This window comes from Erinaceus europaeus, chromosome 16 (genome assembly GCF_950295315.1).
Source record: "Erinaceus europaeus chromosome 16, mEriEur2.1, whole genome shotgun sequence".
In the NCBI taxonomy this organism is placed as follows: Eukaryota; Metazoa; Chordata; class Mammalia; order Eulipotyphla; family Erinaceidae; genus Erinaceus; species Erinaceus europaeus.
The window spans coordinates 22,078,385-22,097,547 of record NC_080177.1 but is presented as its reverse complement, the minus strand read 5'-3'; the positions used below and the strand labels follow the sequence as shown (position 1 = coordinate 22,097,547).

At 39.2% G+C, this 19,163-nt stretch overlaps 1 protein-coding gene across 5 annotated transcripts in view; it reads right to left on the bottom strand.

Annotated features, from left to right (window-relative positions):
• The window catches only part of HMG20A (high mobility group 20A), a 77,892-nt gene that overhangs the window by 24,107 nt on the left and 34,622 nt on the right, over positions 1–19,163 (bottom strand). For all 5 annotated transcript variants that reach the window (XM_060174724.1, XM_060174723.1, XM_060174725.1 and 2 more), the window contains 2 exons: positions 19,043–19,135; positions 873–1,020 (listed from right to left, as the gene is read on the bottom strand). In XM_060174724.1, coding sequence (XP_060030707.1) covers positions 873–1,020; positions 19,043–19,135 — 241 coding nt within the window. The remainder of the gene's footprint in view (positions 1–872; positions 1,021–19,042; positions 19,136–19,163) is intronic.

Sequence of the window (19,163 nt, the reverse complement as noted above, 5' to 3'; positions counted from 1 at the left end):
AAGGATCCCGGTTCAAGACCCCAGCTTAGGGGTCGCTTCACAGGTGGTGAAGCAGGTCTACAGGTGTCTATCTTTCTCTCCCCCTCTCTGTCTTCCCCTCATCTCTCCATTTCTCTCTGTCCTATCCAACAACAACGGCATCAATAATAACAACTACAACAATGATAAAACAACAACAAAGGCAACAAAATAGGAAAAAATAGCCTCTAGGAGCAGGCACTAAGCCCCAACAATAGCCCTGGAAGCAAAAAAAAAAAAAAAGATAGACAATCTAGGCACAGGAGGTTGTGCAGCAGTAGAGCACTGGACTTGCAAGCAGGAAGTTCTGAGTTCAATCCCTAGCACCACATATACCACAGTGATATTCTGACTTCTATCTTGTGAAACAGGGTAAATCTTTATATATGAAAAAGAGAATGCAATTAGTCCATTTGTGATGAACACTAAAAGTTCCACAAGAGCATGGTTCCAGACTACCCAGGCCCACATGAAACTAGAGAAAGAAGAGAGAATGTCTTGGCATGTGGTGCAAAGCCTTTGGGCACTAGAATTCCTTTGTTGTTAGGGTCTGGTGAACAGTGTGTGGCATTTAATGAGGGCAAGTAGATTTCTCATTAATTACCTCGTTAAGTCACTCAATTAGTATTTTCAGGGCATCCAAAGCGATGGAGGCATATATTTCCTAGGTATGGGATTAGAACAAGATTTACTCGTCTATTATGTTAGGAAGCCATGTCTTTTTATGTCAAGCAAGAAATATAAAACAGGGAATTCTGCAGAATGTGAACAGTGATCACTGCCATCAACTCCCTTGCTGACTGCTTGTTTAGAAGAGCCAGAGATCAGTAGCAGGAGGAAGCACATTAGCTTACCTCATCTTCATGCCTTTGCTCATTGGCTTCTGCTGTGTTTGAAGACTCATTCTGAAGCAACTGCCCTTGGGAAAGATCCTCTACAAATTCTGGATTGTTGGTGGATGATGTGGCTCCACTACCATAAGGAACCTCCGGGTGGGTTAACCTGGCAAATAACAGGCAGGTGCAAAGGGGTAGTACCAACAGCATCAAAGACTATCTGAAATAACATCCCCCCCACCCCATTATTCTGTCATTCTGTGTAGATGTAAACAATGTCACCACAACTGATGCAGAGCATTTACAAAAACAGTGCTTGACTGAACCAAGACAGTTCCATGAAGATCTCTCCTCCTAAAAATAATAATTATAATCTTCTCCTTCTACACTCTCCCCTCAACAGATTTTACATTTTAGTTTTCAGCATGCAGTCTGGATATATATGTTACCCTTCATGTATCTCCAATAAAGGGAAAATACTATTAATGGAATAGGAAGAACAGGAATGAGGGTCATTTGAACAATACCACCTAAAAGAGAGAGTCTTGAAGGGCATAAGAATGAGCTCTATTGAGAATCCTTATTGAAAGGCAGATTTTTACATGCTATACATCAGGTGAAAAGTTAATAACCAAAATATATAAAGAACTCACCAAACTCAGCAAAAGAAAAACAAATAACCCTATCCAAAAATGGAAAGAAGATTTGGATAGAATATTCACCAAAGAAGAGATCCAAAGGGTCAACAGACATATGAAAAAATGCTCAAAGTCACTGATTATCAGAGAAATGCAAATAAAGACAACAATGAGATACCACTTCACTCCTGTGAGAATGTCATACATCAGAAAGGACAGTAACAACAAATACTAGAGAGGTTGCAGGGGCAAAGGAACCCTCTTGCACTGCTGTTGGAAATGTAAATTGGTCCAACCATGTGGAGAACAGTCTGAAAATTTATCAGAATGCTACAAATGAATCACCTTTATGACCTGGCAACTGCTCTCCTGGGGATATACCCTAAGGAAACAAGCACACTCATCCAAAGAGATCTCTGCATACTTATGTTCACAGCAGCACATTTGTAATGGCCCAAACTTGGAAGCAACCGAGGTGTCCAACAATAGGTGAGTGGCTAAGAAAATTGTGGTATATATACACAATACAATACTACTCAGCTATTAAAAATGATGAAGTCTCATACTCCCCAACTTGATTTTATACTACAAAACAATAGTAGTCAAAACAGCATGGTACTGGAATAAAAATGGACACTTGGATCAACAGAGCAGAACAGAAAGCACAGAAATGAGCCCACACATGTACCCACCTAGTACATGACAAAGGTGCCAAAAGCATTCAGTTGGGTAAAGAAGGTCTTTTCAACAGACACTGATGGGAAAATTGGATGGTTACATGTAGAAAAGTGAAACTAGATCACTACCTAACATTATACACCAATGTCAAGTCAAAATGGATTAAATGTAAACAGTAAATACTATTTATATATTTTATTCAAGTTTGGGAGTTATTCTCTGCCCTAATTCAGTTTTTTAGTTCTATTCTCAAGTCTAACTACATCTTCCTAGACAATATTTTTAGTCCATCTCCATGTAAATTATCAAGCTCAGACAAAAATCATTAAGGTCATTGGACTGCAGGAACATACCTAAAATAGACTTCCTAGCTTCTTACAACCCTAAAATCCCTATTCTCACCTGCTCTATTCCTACTTTCTGGTTCCTATTTATTAAACATTTTGTCCTGTCTCATAACTTACTGCCTTTCAGACACCAAGTTGTAGATGCTACTATGATTCCATCATTAACTTCATGGGCAGATGATATCACTAATGTGTCCTGAAACATTACCTCTCCAGAGCAGTACCCCCACTGTCACCCTCACCCCAAGGAAAGACAGAAACAGGCTGGGATGGATGAATCAAACTGCCAATGCCCATGTCCAGCAAAGAAGCAATTACAGAATCCAGAACTCCTTCCTTTTATACCCCTAAAAGAATTTTGGTCCATACTCCTAGAGGTGCAGAAATGTTGGGGAAGATGACCAGAGGGCTCTGAAACTCAATTCCATCAGGATCCAAAGAGAGAAGAGGAAAAAAGAAGAACATTTGAAAGTAGTAATAGGTCTAGGTGTGACTTAAAAAGGAAGAGAAGGTAGGACCACAGGAAAAAAAATGGGCAAAAGTATATACAGACAGATAGTTATACAAATAATAGTCAAACTGTATCTGTGACTTTGGGAGAATCACTGCAGTTTCCAATAGAAATGGGGACATAGAACTCAGGTGGTGGGAACAGTGTGGAATTGTACCTGTTTTTTGTAACTCTGTAAATCACTACTGAAAAAAAAAAGGAAAAATGGATTAAAGATCTAGATATTATACTAGAAACTCTAAAAGTCATAGAAGAAAAAGTCAGTGAAACTTTGTAGGTCCTTCACATCAAAGATGTTTTTGGAGACTCAAACCCCTGGGGGAAATAAAAAGAGTAAATAAATGAGATTACATGAAACTAAAAAGCTTCTACACATCAAAATAAAACTACACAAGGATAACCAGGCAGTCCAGTAAATGGGAGAATATATTTGCACATCACATATCAAATAAGTGACTAATATCAAATAATATCTGTACACAAATATACAGAATTGGTACAGATCTACAAAAGAATAAGAAAAATCCAATAAAAAAGTGGGCGAAGGGGATTGGTCGGTAGCACAATGGGTTAAGCACACATGGAGTAAAGTGCAAGGACTGGCATATGGATCCTGGTTTGAGCCCCCAGCTCCCCAACTGCAGGGGGTTGCTTCATAAGTAGTGAAGCAGATCTGCAGGAGTCTATCTTTCTCTCCCTGTCTTCCTGTCCTCTCTTGATTTTTCTCTGTTCTATCCAACAATGATAATAGTAATGACAACAATTAACAATAAATGTAACAACAAGGGCAACAAAATGGGAAAAACATGGCCTCCAGGAGCAGTGGATTTATAGTGCAGGCACCAAGTCCCAACAATAACCCAAGAGGAAAAAAAAAGTGGGCCAAAGAACTAAACTGATAGTTTTCTAAAGAAGAGATACACATGGCCTACAGACACATGAAGATATGCTCCACTTCACTTATCATTAGAGAAATTCAAATTAAAACTACACTGACCCAAAACCTAGATATACACCAGTTTCTGTGAGCATATGTTCACACGTATCCGTAAACTACTGCAAAATATATGCCTGAAAGCAGAAGTGCACTAGAGTTTGCAGTGAGTACCCCCCTAACACTTCCTCTCCACTATTCCAAGCTTTGGGTCCATGATTGCTCAACAATTTGTTTGGCTTCGTATGTCTCTCTCTTTTCAGTCACCAGGTTCCAGATGTCATCAGGATGCCAGCCAGGCTTCCCTGGACTGAAGACCCCACCAATGTGTCCTGGAGCTCCGCTTCCCCAGAGACCCACCCTACTAGGGAAAGAGAGAGGCAGACTGGGAGTATGGACCGACCAGTCAATGCCCATGTTCAGCGGGGAAGCAATTATAGAAGCCAGACCTTCTACCTTCTGCAAACCATAAGGACCCTGGGTCCATGCTCCCAGAGGGATAGAGAATGGGAAAGCTATCAGGGGAGGGGGTGGGAAATGGAGATTGGGTGGTGGGAATTGTACCCCTCCTACCCTATGGTTTTGTTAATTAATCCTTTCTTAAATAAAAAAAAAAAAGCTACACTGAGATACCATCTCACCCCTGAGAGAATGGCTTACACCAACAAACCAGGGGATGACAAAGTGTTGGAGAGGTTATGGAGAAAAGGGAACTCTGTTATAATGCTGGTGGGAATGCAAACTGATTAAGTCCGTTTGCAAGACTGTATGGACAGTCCTTAAAGAAATAAAAATGGAATTACCCTAATTTACATAAACTTGCCAAAAAGGAAAAATATTCAAACAAAGCAGATGCAAACAAACTTTAAGACTTATAAAAACTATGGTGGTGGGTGTGGAACTATACATTTAATCTTAAAATTTTGTAACAAACTATTAATAACAAATAAAATTAAAATAATGGAATTACCTTATGATCCAACAATACTACTGTGGACACTTAAATCCTAATTAGATGGGATATATGCACCCCTATGTTTACAGCTGCCTTATTCACAACAGCCAAAGAGTGAAGCAGCCTATATGCCCATCATCAGATGACTGGCTAAAGATGAGATATATATTCCATGCAATACTGTGCAATACAAATAAGATGACTGTATCCTTTGGGACAACAGGGATGGAATTGGAGCTGATTATGCTTAATGAAATAAGTAAAGAGATGAAAGACAACTACCAGGTGGCTTCACTCATATGGAATTTAGAGATTTGATTTAGATGAACTCCTCCCAACCCCCCCGCCCCCCAAATCAAAACAAAACAGAAGTAAGCAAAACTGTAAGACTTGTCAGAACTATGGTGGTTATCTCTGAGAGGTGGGAGGGTGGGGATACAAAAGTTTGGTGGTGGGTGTGGTGTGTAACTACATATTGTAATCTTCCACTCTTTTTTTTTAAAGATTTTATTTATTAATTAATGAGAAACATAGAAGGAGAGAGAAACAGCCAGACATCACTCTGGTACATGTGCTGCTGGGGATTGAACTCAGGAACCTCATGCCTGAGAGACCAATGCTTTATCCACTGCACCACCTCCCGGACCACATCTTCCACTCTTATAACAAACTGTTAATAACAAATAAAAAAAGTAAGAAAATGAAGTCACTTTTTTCACCTCATCTTGGATGAAGCTTGAAGAGACCATCTTAAGTGAGATAAACCAAAAAGAAGTCCCACTTGTAGGTGGAATTTAAGAAAAAAGAACAGAAAAGGAGAAACACGGGGGTCTGTCAGTAGTGCAGTGAGTTATGCGCACATGGCACAAAGCACAAGGACTGGTAAAAGGATCCCGATTCAAGACCCCAGCTCCCTACCTGCAGGGATGTCATTTCACAGATGGTGAAGCAGGTCTGCAGGTATCTGTTTTTCTCTCCCCCTTTGTCTCCCCCTCCTCTCTTGATTTCTCTCTGTCCTATCCAGCAACAACAACAGCAATAACAACAACAATAATAATGATAATAACAAGGGTAACAACAAGGGCAACAAAAAAAGAAAGAAAGAAAGAAAGAAAGAGAGAGGGAGAGAGAGAGAAGGAAAGAGAGAAAGGAAGAAAGAAAGAAAGAAAACTTACACTGGGGGACCCAGGTGGTGGTGCAGCGGGTTAAGTGAACATGGCGTGAAGAACAAGGATCAGCGCAAGGATCCTGGTTAGAGCCCTTGGCTCTCCACCTGTCTGGGTTCATTTCATAGGCAGTGAAGCAGATCTGCAGATCTTTCTCTCCCCCTCTCCGTCTCCCCCTCCTCTCTCGATGTCTCTCTGTCCTATCCAACAATGACAGCAATAACAACAACAACAACAATAAAAACAATGATAAACAACAAGGGCAACAAAAGGGAAAAAAACTTAAAAAAAAAAAAAGAGAAAGGGGAGGCGGAGCTACAAGAAGCAGCAGATCTGTTGCTCTCCTCTCCTCTCCTCTCCTCTCCTCTCCTCTCCTCTCCTCTCCTCTCCTCTCCTCTCCTCTCCTCTCCTCTCCTCTCCTCTCCTCTCCTCTCCTCTCCTCTCCTCTCCTCTCCTCTCCTCTCCTCTCCTCTCCTCTCCTCTCCCAGATCAACTAGGAATACCAAAGGAGACCACCTGGGACCGAAACAAGACAGGACTAGAACGATTTCAGGAACCTACCAAATCACCAGTGAGTGCAAACACATGTGGCTGGTGGTCAGCGAGGAGCCTAGGGAGAGATTACATGGCTGGTAACAAACTGACAGTTTATCAGTTGAGACACCACCTCCAGTCTGTTTCATCAACAAGGAGAAAGCTGAAGGGAGGAAAGGACTCCCCTGAGACTCACCAAGTGCAACTCTGAGTCTCCATTGTTACTGCCCTCAGAATCTGGAGCAGCTGCAGGGAGGCCCTGGGCTGACACCAGGGGACAGAGAACTAACAAGGAAACCCAGAAGACCTATACCTCAGTGGCCTATCGGCGGGGCTGTCAAATTCTCTGCATAACCAGTGGATTATCTCTGTCTCACCGTGCTTTATCTCTTGCTCAGGAGTCACTGATTAAGCTAAGAAGCCTACTTACAGTTTAAAAGCCCTCAGGCTCCCATAGCCTACAGGAAAGAAAAAGAACAAAAGAGGCTTTTAAGCCACTGAGCTCCAAATCAGGAATTAAAATACTATTGAAACAACTGTTAACATCCACAACTGTGAACCCTTTAATTACCTTACTTAGACACAAGAGTCAATCCAAGCAATAGTGATCAGTAATTTGAAAAGTACTGAGAGAGGGACCTCATAACATACTATATAAAATGGTTAAACCAACAAAAAGAAATATTGGAGAAATGAACCAGGACGAGTCCAGCTAAAAGCCCCCCAAAAGGTGAAGCACAAAATAATGAGGTCAACATCCAAATACTAGCTAAGGAAATAATCACAGGAGTGAGTAAAGAATTTGAAAGAATTATCATCAGAAATACAGAAACAACAAATGAGACTCTAGAATAAAACACTATTTATCTCAAGGTTATTAAAGAGCTGAAAGCTGAAATAGCTGAGCTAAGAACACAACTAGGAGAACAAGTTAAAACAGTATCAGAACAGGGTAACAAAATAGATGAACTCCAGGAAACAGAGGGGAGAGAAAATAGCATAAATGAGGCTGAAGACAGAATCAGCAAGATCAAGCACGAATTAGAGAAAACTAAAAAAAGAAGTAAGAGATCTCAAAAAGAGATTAAGACATACTAAAAACAACAACAGAGACCTATGGGATGACCTCAAATGAAACAATATACACATTATTGGCTTACCAGAGGAAGAAAGAGAGGGAGAGGAAGAAAGCATTCTCATGCCATAATAGCTAGAAACTTCTCTATACAACATCAAAGACATAAAGATTCAAGAAGCCCAGAGCATCCCAAACAGAATTAACCCAACTTAAATACACCAAGACACATCATATTTAGAATGGAAAGGAATAAGGATAAAGAGAGGATCCTGAAGGCTGCAAGAGAAAACAAAAGAGTCACCTATAGAGGAAAACCTATAAGATTAGCAGCAGACTTCTCCACACAAACACTACAGGCCAGAAGAGAATGGCAAGATATCTATCGAGTGCTCAATGAGAAAGGCTTTCAGCCAAGAATACTATATCCGACTAGACTGTCATTCAGACTAGATGGAGGCATAAAAACCTTTTCAGAGAAGCAACAGTTGAACTATCACCAAGCCTGCCCTGAAAGATCTCCAATAAACAGACCACCATAAATAGGCCATATATCAGAACACTATGAAACTCTACAAGAATGGCATTAAAATATCTTCAATCTTTGATATCAATAATGACAATGGCCTGAATTCACCTATTATAAGACACAGAGTAGGAAGATGGATCAGAAAACACAACCCAGCAATATGCTGTTTACAGGAAACCCACCTAATTCAACAAGACAAACACAGACTCAAAGTGAAAGGATGGAAAACTATCATACAGGCCAATGGCCCACAAAAAAGGGCAGGAACAGCTATTCTCATATCTGACACAATAGACTTTAAAATAGGTAAGATTAAAAAAGATAGGGATGGACACTATTTAATGCTCAGAGGACCAGTCAATCAAGAGGACTTAACAATTATTAATATCTATGCACCCAATGAGAAGCCATCTAAATGCATCAAACGTCTACTGAAAGAGCTACAGCAATATATTAACAGCAACACAGTCATAGTAGGGGACGTTAACATCCCACTTTCTCAACTTGACAGATCATCCAGGCAGAAAATCAATAAAGACATAAGGGAGCTAAATGAGGAGATAGATAAACTAGATCTATTGGACATTTTCAGAGTCATTCATCCCAAGAAACTGGAATACACATTTTACTCAAGTACACACGGGCCATTCTCAAGGATAGACCATATATTAGGCCACAAAGACAGAATCAGCAAATTCAAGAGCATGGAAATCATCCCAAGCATCTTCTCAGAACACAGTGGAATTAAACTAAAACTTAACAATCAACAAAAGGTTAGTAATAGTCCCAAAATGTGGAAGCTCAACAGTACACTCCTTAACAGCTACTGGGTCAAAGAGGAAATAAAGGAAGAAATCAAAATGTTTCAAGGGTTCAATGAAAATGAAGACACAAGCTATCAAAATATTTGGGACACAACTAAGGCAGTACTGAGAGGAAGTTCATAGCCATACAAGCATACATTAAGAAACAAGAAAAAGCACAAATAAACAGCCTGATTACACATCTTAAAGACCAGAAGAAGAACAAAGGAACCCTAAAACAAACAGTAGGACAGAAATCACTAATGTTAGGGCAGAAATCAATAACATTGAAATTAAGAAAACCATACAAATTATCAATGAAGTAAATGTTGGTTCTTCGAAAGAGTGAACAAAATCAACAAACCTTTAGCCAGACTCACAAAACACAAAAGGGAGAACACCCAAATAAATCGGATAGTAAATGAAAGAGGAGATATAACAACAGACACCGCAGAAATTCAACATATCATGCGAGGCTTCTATGAACAACTATATGCCACCAAGCTAGAGAACCTGGAAAAAATGGACGATTTCCTAGATACCTACCAACTTCCAAAACTAAGTAAAAAGGAAGTGGATAACATGAACAGGCCCATCACAGCTAATGAAATTGAAACAGTTATCAAAAATCTCCCCCAAAATAAGATGGTTTTACAAATGAATTCTACAAAACCTTCAAAGAAGAACTAATACCTCTACTTTTAAAAGTCTTCCAGAAGATTGAAGATACTGGAATACTACCTTCCAGCTTCTATGAAGCCAACATCACTTTGATACCAAAAGCAGACAGGGACACAACCAAAAAAGAAAACTACAGACCAATATCTCTGATGAACATAGATGCTAATATATTGAACAAAATTCTAGCCAACTGGATACAGCAGTATATCAAAAAGACTGTTCATCATGACCAAGTGGGGTTTACCCCATGCATGTAAGGTTAGTTTCATATACACAAATCAATCAACGTGATCCACCACATCAACAAAAGCAAGACCAAAAACCACATGGTCATATCAACAGATGCAGAGAAAGCCTTTGACAAAATACAACATCCCTTTATGATCAAAACACTACAAAAAGTGGGAATAGATGGAAAATTCCTGAAGATAGTGGAGTCTATATGTAGCAAACCTACAGCCAACATCATAGTCCAAGGTGAAAAACTGGAAGCATTTCCACTCAGATCAGGTACTAGACAGGGCTGCCCACTATCACCATTAACTATTAAACATAGTGTTGGAAGTTCTTGCCATAGCAATCAGGCAGAAGCAAGGAATTAAAGGCATACAGACTGGAAGAGAAGAAGTCAAACTCTCCCTATTTGCAGATGACATGAAAATATACATAGAAAAACCTAAGGAATCCAGCTTTTGGAAATCATCAGGAAATCAGGAAATACAGTAAGGTGTCAGGCTACAAAATTAACATTCAAAAGTCAGTGGCATTCCTCTAAGAAAACACTAAGAAGAAGTTGAAATCCAGAAATCAATTCCCTTTACTATAGCAACAAAAACAATAAAATATCTAGGAGTAAACCTAACCAAAGAAGTGAAAGACTTGTATATTGAAAATTATGAGTCACTACTCAAGGAAACTGAAAAAGACACAAAGAAGTGGAAAGATATTCCATGCTCATGGGTTGGAAGAACTAACATCATCAAAATGAATATACTACCCAGAGCCATCTACAAATGTAATGTTATCCCCATCAAAATCCCAAACACATTTTTTAGGAGAAAAGAAGAAATGCTACAAATGTTTATCTGGAACCAGAAAAGACCTAGAATTGCCAAAACAATCTTGAGAAGAAAGAATAGAACTGGAGGCATCACACTTCGAGATCTCAAATTGTATTATAGGGCCATTGTCATCAAAACTGCTTGGTACTGGAACATGAATAGACATACTGAGCAATGGAATAGAACTGAGAGCCCAGAAGTAAGCTTCCACATCTACAGACATCTAATCTTTGACAAAGGTGCCCGTCAGACTATTAAATGGGGAAAGCAGAGTCTCTTCAACAAATGGTGTTGGAAAAAATGGTTTAAAACATACAGGAGAATGAAACTGAACCACTATATTTCACCAAATACAAAAGTAAATTGCAAGTGGATCAAGGACTTGGATATTAGACCACAAACTATCAGATCCTTAGAGGAAAATATTGGCAGAACTCTTTTCTGCATAAATTTTAAAGACATCTTCAATGAAACGAATCCAATTACATCAAATTATGGGACTACATCAAATTAAAACGCTTCTCCACAGCTAAAGAAACTACTATCCAAACCAAGAGACGCTTCACAGACTGGGAGAAGATCTTTACATGCCATACATCAGAGAAGAGGCTAATAACCAGAATATATAAAGAACTTGCAAATCTCAACAAGACAACAAATAACCGTATCCAAAAATGGGGGGAGGATATGGACAGAATATTCACTACAGAAGAGATCCAAAAGGCCGTGAAACACATGAAAAATGCTCCAAGTCTCTGATTGTCAGAGTCATGCAATTAAAGACAACAATGAGATATCACTTCACTCCTGTGAGTATGTCATACAACAGAAAAGGTAACAGCAACAAATGGCTGGAGAGGTTGTGGGGTCAAAGGAACCCTCTTACACTGCTGGTGGGAATGTAAAGTGGCCCAGCCTCTGTGGAGAACAGTCTGGAGAACTCTCAGAAGGCTAGAAATGGACCTACTCTATGATCCTGTAATTCCTCTCCTAACGATATATTCTAAGGAATCCAACACACCCATCCAAAAAGATCTGTGTACACATAAGTTCTTGGCAGCACAATTTGTAATAGCCAAAACCTGGAAGCAATCTAGGTGTCCAACAACAGATGAGTGGCTGAGCAAGTTGTGGTATATATACACAATGTGGAATACTACTCAGCTGTAAAAAATGGTGACTTCATCGTTTTCAGCCGATCTTGGATGGACCTTGAAAAATTCATGTTAAGTGAAATAAGTCAGAAACAGAAGGATGAATATGGGATGATCTCACTCTCAGGCAGAAGTTGAAAAACAAGATCAGAAGAGAAAACACAAGTAGAACCTGAACTGGAATTGGCATATTGCACCAAAGTAAAAGACTCTGGGGTGGGTGGGGGGAATACAGATCCAAGAAGGATGACATAGGACCTAGTGGGGGTTGTATTGTTATATGGAAAACTGGGAAATGTTATGCATGTACAAACTATTGTATTTCCTGTTGAATGTAAAACATTAATTCCCCAATAAAGAAATTTAAAAAAAAAGAGAGAGAAAGAAAAAGAAAAAGAAATAAAACTTGTACTGTTTTGGTGTATTGCACCAAAGGAAAGTATGTTGGGGAAGGACAAAGAGTGTGTGCATGTGTCTGTGTGTAGCTTTGGAGTGCTGGTGCATAATGGTGGAAAAAGACCCAATTTGGGGGTGAGAGTATTTTGCAGATGAGAAATTATACCCATATGTCACTAACTGTACTGTAAATCAGTATAACCTCCAATAAAATGACAATAAAAATAATTAGCTCTATGGTACATTCTGTAGACTATTCTTTTTTTTTTTTTTTAAGATTCTTTTTTTTTAAAGTTTTTATTTATTTATTTATTTATTTTCCTTTTTGTTGCCCTTGTTGTTTAACATTGTTGTGGTTATTAATGTCGTTGTTGTTGGATAGGACAGAGAGAAATGGAGAGAGGAGGGGAAGACAGAGAGGAGGAGAGTAAGACAGACACCTGCAGACTTGCTTCACCGCTTGTGAAGCGACTCCCCTGCAGGTGTGGAGCCGGGGGCTCGAACTGGGATCCTTATGCAGGTCCTGGAGATTTGCGCCACGTGCGCTTAACCCGCTGCACCACCGCCGGACTCCCGTAGACTATTCTTTTTTGGATTACAGTGTATTTACAATGAAATTACCTAATTACCAATATTATCATGCAAAGAAAGTCCAGGTATAATTGTTAATAAATCAAACAGATATATTTTCTATCCTAGAAAACCAGATCACATCCTTCTGAAAAATGTATACAAGAATCTACAGATGGTGAGTAGGCCTTTGAGTGACTCACTATACATGTAGAGAAGGGAATATATGAAAAGACAGTATCATGTGATAGATAATATAGGTTTTTTTTTTTTTGTGGGGTCAGATGGGGTGGACAAAGTAGGGGAAAATGTACAGAAGATTAATATGAAGTCATTATTCTGGAAGATTGCAGACTCCATAGAGTTACAAAAAAAAATGGAGAGGATTTTTAGACAGATTTTACAGAGGAGGTCTTGAAAAATAATTGGCATTCATCAGGCAAATAATCTCACTACAGGCATAGAGAACAGGATATAATTAGAGAAAGAGAAACCTATTGGAGGTCAATGCAATAGACTAAATTAAAGACAAGGGCAGATCGGATGAAAAATAGGGGAGTGGGAGTCAGCGGTAGCACAGCGGGTTAAGTGCACATGGTGCAAAGTGCAAGGGCTGGCATAAGAATCCCAGTTTGAGCCCCAGGCTCCCCACCTGTAGGAGGTGGTTTTGCAAGCGGTGAAACAGGTCTGCAGGTGTCTATCTTTCTCTCCTACTGTCTTCCCCTCCTCTCTCCATTTCTCTCTGTCCTATCCAACAATAACAATAGCTATGACAACAATAACAACTACAACAAGCACAACAACAAGGGCAACAAAATGGGAAAAAATAGATTCCAGGAGCAGTGGATTTGCAGTGCAGGCACTAAGTCCCAGCAGTAACCCTGGAGGCAAAAAAAAAAAGAAAAAAAGAAAAATAGGGGAGAAAATGCAAAGATATATTTAAGAGATAAATTGAATGGAACTTAATATCTGAATATAAATACTGATAATTAAAAGCTGACATATTCAAGAGTAACATTAAGTAGAGTTGTTCCAATAGAAATATTCTCTAGGCAACTGGAATTAAAGAAAAGGAGATAGAATTGAGAGGCACCAGGCCCTGGAAATAACAGGAAGCACTAGATAGTCACTGGATAGAGAGAAGAAAAGTCAGGACCCAACTCTATTGGAACAATATCACTCTAGGAGCTAGTGCTAGGACTAAGAGCTAATTGGAAACTAAGCAGGGCATTATGAAGGCAGGAGGACTCTCTGAAGAAGGGAGTGATAACCAGGTAAAAAGTTGAATGTGTCTAATCCAACAGGCTAACAAGTAGATGCTAAATTTGAAGAGCTGAAGGCGGTTCCAGTGAAATTATAGGAATAAAGCCTGAATTATGGTGAAATAGGAATGAGTGAATTGTAGAATGCTCTAAAAAATGAAATAATTTGCATTTTTCTGACAATTTCTGGAGAATCTAGTAAGTGATTAAAATTTTATTTATTTATTTATTTACTGGAAAAAGACAGAGAGAAATCAAGAGGGAAAAGGGAGATAGATTGAGGGACACCTGTAGCACTGCTTCACTGCTTGTAAAGCTACTGCCTCTGCAGGAGGGGACTGGGTGGAGACTTGAGCAAGGTAACGGGCACTTAACCAGGTATGCCACTGCCTAGCCCTTATCGTTGGTGATTTTAAGCAAAATATTCCTACATTTTTGAGGTTCTGTGAAAAAGGGTAAGTAATGGAATGTGTGGATCCATTGCCAATCAGTTTCTGAAAAGAAACACCACCAGAGAATCAGTTTGATCTCAGCAGCTTTGTTTTTCAAACATTTCTATCATTTCTGATGTCTTAGGTAATCTGTTCTTTCATGGTCATTCCCACTGTGCCATCATTTCTCTCTCTCTCTCTTTCCTTCCTTCCTCTTCCCTCTCTCCTTCCTTCCTTCCCTTCTTGTTTCCAGGATCACTGCTGGGGCTCGGTGCCTGCACTACAAATCCACCGGTCCTGGAGGCTATTTTTTCCCTTTAGTTGTCCTTCTTGTTTATCATTGTTATTATTATTGTTGTTATTGCTGTCGTTGTTGCTGGATAGGACAGAGAGAAAGTTCCAGTGAAATATAGGAATAAAGCCTGAATTATGGTGAAATGAGGGATGAGTGAATTGTAGAATGCTCTAAAAAATAAAGAATTTGCATTTTCCTGACAATTTCTGGAGAATCTAATAAGTGATTAAAATTTTATTTATTTATTTGCTGGAAAAAGACAGAGAGAAATTATTACTTAACAGGTAATTATTTATTCCTATACTTTAATTATAAAATAATAAAATTATTTATTCCTATAATTCCACTGGAACTCTTTCTTTTTAAATATTTATTCCCTTTTTGTTGCCCTTGTTGTTTTATTGTTGTAGTTATTATTGTTGTCTGTCTTCGTTGTTGGATAGAACAGAGAGAAATGGAGAGAGGAGGGGAAGACAGAGAGGGGGGAGAGAAAGATAGACACCTGCAGACCTGCTTCACTGCCTTTGAAGTGACGCCCCTGCAAGTAGGGAGCCGGGGGCTTGCTTTGTGCCATGTACGCTTAATCTGCAGCGCTACCGCCCAACTCCCTTCTTTCTTTCTTTTTTTTTTTTTAAAGCACTGCTCAGCTCTGGTTTATGGTGATGCCTGGGATTGAGCCTGGGACTTCACAGCCATAGGCATTAAAGTATTATTGTTGTTGTTGAGTTGTAACTTTATCTTTTTCCAAATATTTTCTTCCTCTTTTTTAAAATTTGTGATTAATAGTAGGTTATAGGATTCTAAGATTATAACGAATAGTTCCAGCGATAAAGCCTTTTGCATAGCCACTATGCCATCTTCCTAGCCACTGTCCTTAATTTTTACATTGCTAAGTTTTGTATACTCTTACTTCAGTAAAGTATGAGAATGAGATTTGAGCAAGATTACCAATCATACAACTCTTCCTGAAAAGGACAAGAATCAGAAGGAGTGGTCAAAGGTGTCAAATGCTTTGGAGATGACACACTTGTTAAAGAATGGAGGGGGAAAAAAGCTCTTTTGTTCTACAGATGATTTATTTATGCTCTTAGCTAAAGCCAACAACCCTTCCATTTGTGTCAAGAGCCCTATCTTTTCTACTCTCCTCTGAGACAGGTCTTTGGCAATCTGTCCTCTCTGGCATTAATAACCCCCTCTACTCTCTACTAGGAGCTTAATTAACACATAAATGTGGCCATTACTAGTCTTATCTTAAGAAAACAACAACAAATTTTTGTGACCTCATTCTATTTTTCTCTTTTCCTTTATAGAACTGTTCATATTTATTAATCTCAATTGTTTATACAAGAAAAAATTTATATTTATTGTCCTTACGTTCTCTACCCTCAGTCTCTCTTAAGAAATTATTTCTTACTATGAGAGAGATGAGGAGAGAGAGAACCAGAACATCTCTCTCAGACATGTAATGCTGGAAACTGAACTCAGGGCCCCACACTTGTAAGTCCAAAGCTCTAGGCACAGGACATAATTTTCCTGCACTTCCGTCAAAGTCACCAGTGACTTCCACACAAAATTCAAGGTCATTTTTCAGCCCCCACCCCACTGTTATTTCAGAAGTATCTGATAAGGCTGACCTCTCCCCGTCCCTTGAAACCACCTGACTGAATGCTGGACTATCCCCAGACTCAGAAACTAGATATCTTTTCCTTCCTGTTTACATAGTGCTTAGTGCTTTGAAGACTTCATCCAGTCCTGTGGCTTTAAAAATTAGCTACATACGATGACTCTTAAATTTCTCTCTTTAAGTCTAGCCCCCCAGCCCCCAAGCCCTTTCAGAAGCTGATAGATAAAGCTGCATGTCTGGCATTTTTTGCTGGGCTATCTATAATGCATTTCAAATAAGAAATCTCCAAAATTGAGCTCCTCAGATTTCCTCTCTAACCTGTGCAGATTCCTGGTCAAAGTTTCAACAGCAATTTCAGTCCTACAGTCTTTCAGGTTAGTATGTTAGAGATGTGCCTTTCTTTTGTTGCCTTTTCCTCTATCCTCTCTCATCTCATCTGGTCTTTCTTTTCCTCTATCCTCATCTCCTCTCTCTGGTCTTTCAGGCAAATCTGATTTGGTTTACCTTCAAAATATATGCAGAGTTCTATCCTTCTCACCATCCTCCATTCCCATTATCTTTGAAACCCACTCTTTCTAGGTTTTTGCTCCTTTTAACCCACTAAAAATACTCTTGTCAAAGCCACTAGAGATGTTCTTCAGATTTCATTTCTTGCCTGAATTATTTTAGGAGTCTAACTGACTCTCTTGCTTTATCTCCTGCTCCCTTCACTCTGTTCTTGAAGTAGAAGTCACAGGAAGCAGCTGGAGCTCTGGACTTGCACACTAGAGGTCCAGAGTTCGACCCCCAGCATTGCATGTGCCTGAGTACTCCTCTGGTGTGCTTTTTCTCATGAACATATCTTTTAAAAAAGTCCAAGGAATCTATTAAAAAATAAAATCATCTCATCTTTGTCTTCAGAATCCTTTAGTGCTTTTCCCACTGCAACTAGAGTAATAGTCAAGGCATTTATTTTCATCTATGAGATCTGAGACTGCACAAGAGTTCTTATCACTCGAGTCTTGTCACTAGTCTTTCTGAAAGGCAGAGACCCTGCCATCTCAGGCCCACTCATGTCACCCCTCCCTTTGCCCAGAATAATCTTCCTCAGATAAGGACATGCTACCTACCTTCCTTCCTTTGGATACTGATTCAAGTCACTGCTTCTTCAAAGCTTTTCTGACTAATCTTATCTAGAACTATAAGCTCTTTCTAGTTTTTTTTTTCCCATATTCTATATTTTAATTGATAGCTCCTATGGAAGTAATGAATATTTTTCTTGTTGAACTAATTTGCTGTCTGATTCCCCCCTGCATAATCTGAGCTGTACAGGTATGGAGATTTCAGTTTGATTTGGTCCGTGCAGGGCACACAGTAGATTCTCAGAAAAGTTTTACCGTATAAACTGTATTTAACAACTAGGCAGCTTTTAGAATAGCCTCGGGTTGCATTGGATCGACCTTCTCGTGGTGCATCCCGTGAGTACCCATTCATTGGGGAAACTGACGATCCTTCCTAGCCGACTGAATCCACATGGATCCCAGTCACTTTCAAAGCCAGCAACAAGCAGCTCCTGACAGCTTTGCTGTTGACTGGCTACGGAAGAAGGGCAAACGCTAGAAGAAGAAAAGAATAGCCTTAGAGCACAGTTTCATCTGAATAGTAAGGTTAGAAGGCAGATATTAATGAGATTAAAAAAAAGAACATGAGAGAAGGAAATAATTATAAAGTGTAGTCTATTTTTAAAGAGCTCTAAAGAATATTAAAATAATTCATCTTAGAGATTAGCCAGCATTTCAATCTATTAGTGAATACATTTTTATTCCTTGGCAAATAACTTCTAAATTTAGAGAAGATAAAAATTCAAGTGGAACTGAGGTTTTTTCAAGGGGTGAGGGACTGTTGCTATTGGCTCTTTTCTATATTGCTTTATGTAAATCTATCCAAAGAAAAGAGACAGGGAGAAAGAAGAAACAGAAATCAGTTACAGCTCTTAGGAATGCAGTCTAAAGAACCACAGTAAAATACATGATATTTAAAACAACTTGATTTTAGGGGAAAATTCTTTTACTATCAGTGTGAACTCACGCAGATAATACATTTAAGTTTCAGAGTAAATCCTAGGATAGCTATTTCCTTAATACTGACTAGATGATTCTCTTAACTGGGAGTCTCAGAGCTTGCTGGATCGTATTGTTCCACTTTAGAGGAAGCAAGGCATAGCAAATGACAGCTGAATGCAGATTAAAAGGCTTGAGCTTTCTTTGCAAAGAACAACCACCTTACCTTCTACTCTTATAATATGAAATTGCCTCTTGGGGGGTGGGGGTATAGCATAATGGTTATGTAAAGAGATTTTTCATGCCTGAGGCTTTCAAGTCCCAGGTTCAATCCCCCACACCACCATAAGCCAGAGCTGAGCAGTGCTCTGGTAAAAAAAAAAAAAAAAAAAGAAAAGAAAAGAAAAGAAGAGAAAAGAAACTGCCTCTTAAGCATTTCACATGTTGTCAGAAGTCTTGCTGTGAAACCTAGGGAGAGACCCAGAGTCCCAAGGCAGCTGCTTACCCAGATGTAGCCAGATCATTACTCTCCTTGGAGCCATCCTCATCGACAAAAAGGGGAGGCAGGGTAGAACTAGTCATCAAGGTTTCCATCTTTCTAGAAGAAAGAATACAAAAAATAATTA